The following is a 3294-nucleotide window of genomic DNA, read 5'->3' as shown; positions in this document are numbered from 1 at the left end:
AATGACTAGATTAGAAATGCTTGTAGGTGATTAGGAATGGAGTTGCTGCTCAATGCTGCTATCCAATCCACACTTCACGTAAGTTGATTGGAGGCCAATGGATCTAAAATTGGTGATGAATATCTTGCTTGGACAATTGCCCCATCTGCCACCACTAAGGCTGGAAGTCATCTGACCACCAAACTGCCTCGCCAGCAATGCACATCGCCATACGCGATCCGTCAGCATTCACTACTACAGGCTACGTCTATACAATGCTACACATCTGGTCGGATTTGAAGGCAAAGTTTGCATGCCAACTGTGGGTCGCCCACTAGACACCAGTGGTCTACCTCAAAAGATCTCACTTAAAACGGCTGGCATGGCTGTGACCTAAGATTAGAGATTCTCAGGGAAAAGTGTGGGTCCTGACATCACAGATCTTCTACCATCCACCAAGACGCGAACCTTTTCCACTTTACTTCTGGCAGACTACCTCACGAAGGTGACCGAGGCAGAACTCATGAAGTCGCGCTATGTTGAAACGGTTGCACGGACTTCCTCAATAGTTCGATTCGCCAACGCGAATTGTCTGAAGCGGTGCATAGTGATTAGGGTAACATCTCGAGAGCCAACCGTAGAAGGAGCTATGTAAGACAATTGGCATTCATAAGACACGCACGATAAGTGGATATTTTCTAGGTAGTGGACTGATGAAAAGGAAGATTGGCACTTCGACTAAACTACTGAATGTTTACAGTGGGAATGCACAAATGTAAGACTGGAAGTAAAGCTTTCGACTGCCCCTTTTATGCGTACAGCACGGGCTGCGGTTCATATGTCAATGGCATCACTGACAATTCCTCAACGAGTAAAGAGAAGGAGTGGGACAAAACTTGAACTTTGCCCTAAAACACATGCGACTATCACCTCACAGACAAAAGAAGGATTTGGACAGACACAGTCAGGCTACGTATATAGAGAAGCGGAACTACTGCAGCTGTAGAGCCGGAGTCCGCCTCTCAAGTACACCTCGAGTGTCATCACTCGTAGTGAAAATATGCATTCTAGTGACGAAAGTCGCCTCGACGGCAAACCACCTCGTCTACAACACACAGCGCTGTACTGAACCACTCACTGTCAATCACAGAGGCATTTACCTGCAGGCAGTGCTCGAAACGGTGATGGGACTAAATAAAACGCGTTTGGTGGTTATACACCAACCTCGTGTATCGGCGGCCACAATTGACTGCTGAGGAGGAAATAGACTCCCACCCACTATAACTCTCATACACCGTACACATTCACGGCACTTCTGCTTTTGAATAATATGCAACTCTACCCCTTCTGCTCATTTCGGTGCCGTGAAAGCCGAACGAGGATCGAGAAAGGCTGAATCGGTTGCAGAACACCGCCAGATCTACAAATATTTACAATTATCTTATTTCCACAACTTTTCCTTGGCGTCACAATTGGTCACCACTTTGTTTTCCAATTTAATCAGTAGTTTTGAAGGACTATGTGACGAAATTGCGATTCTGCCTAAATTATCAAGGACAGAAATAAGGCATATGCCATTGCATTACAAAAGAATAATTCGAATGGAATATCAAAATTGAAATTAATTGGATTGGCTTTCACTTTACCTTAGGGGTTTAATCATTTTCTAGCAGCAGCGTTAACAGGGAACTGACACTTTCTTTACTTCACCCAGGTCCCCTCAAAAGTCGATTGAAATACACATGCATAGAAAGGATCGAGAAAGGCTGAATCGGTATAGGTATAGGTATGCTCATGGAAGAGGAAATTTTATAGAGTTATGTGGTCCAACTTAAAACAGTCTGCTTATTACTTAGAGTGGCCATTTTAATGCTATCAACCCAAACAAAATCGCGGGCCTACCGACACACCAATATGTTCTCAAACACTGCTTTCCTCTCCAGCGTTATATATTCCGTTACAACATTTTTCCAAATAAACAAAATCCTTCTCCATTTTAAAGTCATTTTGGGCATCGCTATTGTGCTGCTAAAAGTCCATTACAGCACCTGGCATCTAAGGTCAGCATCTGCTGTCCACTGGACCTACTTGACCTTTGCAACTCATTTTGTTCCCTCTCGTGTTTAAGTCTTAAACTTGGGCGATATTTTCTACCATTGGGAGTAAAAGCCTTCTTTTAACATTTTACACTAAATTTATGAAGGGTGTTTTTAGTGAAAAGGGAAGCCACCATGTGAATGAACTCAGTGCTTGACTGTTGTCTGTTCTGTTTAGGGCGTTCACGTCCACGGACGAGGTGATAAATTGTGCGCATTACCTTCCACAGCAAGCACACCTGATGCGGCAAATGCCCTGAAGGCGTCTTTTAGCCTTGACAACCTCGCGTATTCCACTTACTGTAAATTATCTTTCTGTAGTAGTGCTTCTTCTCTTAGACAATTGCCCTTAAAATACTGATCAAATTTTAAGGTTTAATCCACAAGAGATTCGAAATACTTGAGAAGGCTTTTGTCCAGGAATTGAATTGTTTACGGGGAGGAAGTCAAATGTGCAATGCATTGAACTTTTGCCTTTTCATTGTTAAAAAGGTAAGGAGAAAGTTAGAGTCCTTGCTCATAAGGAAATCAAGATGCACTATTATAAAACGATGATGGAATAACAGGTGGTTTTACGTGCACGTAATCGGTTCTGCCTTTCCCCACTCCACCTCTGCTTTCATGACTCTGGCACGAGTAGATTGGTGGGAGAATGGTAAATCCTGCTTGAGAAGTGTGGTAAATGCGGAGAGGAAATTAGGGTTAGAAGAGGAACTAAGTTGCTTTCATTCCTAAGGGGTTAAACTGTTCCCTCAGATACGTGATTAGCGTGTACCTAGTGTTATACAACGCTTTGATTTCCTCTTCAACACTTCGCTTTGTTATAGCAGGCATTTAAGTCCCCGCCTTGGTGCATCTGCTGAGAGACATGCCTCCGAGCTATGGCAGTACCTTTCAGACCTCCTGCAGCTCGGCAATACCTATTCTGCCGCAGTGTGCTGCCTTTGTCATTAGGAAAGATTCCCGCAGCAGACTGGTGGCAGTGGAGAACAACAACCACTCCTGAAGGACACCAACTCTGATTTCGATGGCTAAAATGCTAGACCACAACGTGGGGAAGAAGGGCCTATGCTGCAGATGGAAGGATATGTAACAACTTTTAAAAGAGGGGTAGAAATGACGTTTGCCTTCGTCACCAACCCCAGTCTTCACGCACACTGTTAGCAACTAAGGCGACGCTAGCCGTGGTCATGCACCGCCTGGAAAAGGTCCTTTACGA

At 44.2% G+C, this 3294-nt stretch overlaps 1 protein-coding gene across 1 annotated transcript in view; it reads left to right on the top strand. All coding sequences in view use genetic code 11, as the record gives it.

The window, feature by feature from the left end:
* The window catches only part of EGR_10840 (hypothetical protein), a gene marked incomplete at both ends in the record, with an annotated part of 6151 nt that extends 4553 nt beyond the window's left edge, over positions 1 to 1598 (top strand). The window contains 2 exons of the mRNA XM_024500089.1: positions 682 to 754; positions 1487 to 1598. Coding sequence (XP_024345495.1) covers positions 682 to 754; positions 1487 to 1598 — 185 coding nt within the window. The remainder of the gene's footprint in view (positions 1 to 681; positions 755 to 1486) is intronic.
* Positions 1599 to 3294: the final 1696 nt, after the last annotated feature.

The sequence above is a fragment of the Echinococcus granulosus genome (genome assembly GCF_000524195.1).
Source record: "Echinococcus granulosus chromosome Unknown EG_S00281, whole genome shotgun sequence".
Classification (NCBI taxonomy): Eukaryota; Metazoa; Platyhelminthes; class Cestoda; order Cyclophyllidea; family Taeniidae; genus Echinococcus; species Echinococcus granulosus.
The sequence above is the reverse complement of the archived record's forward strand: the minus strand, read 5'-3'. Positions and strand labels throughout refer to the sequence as shown.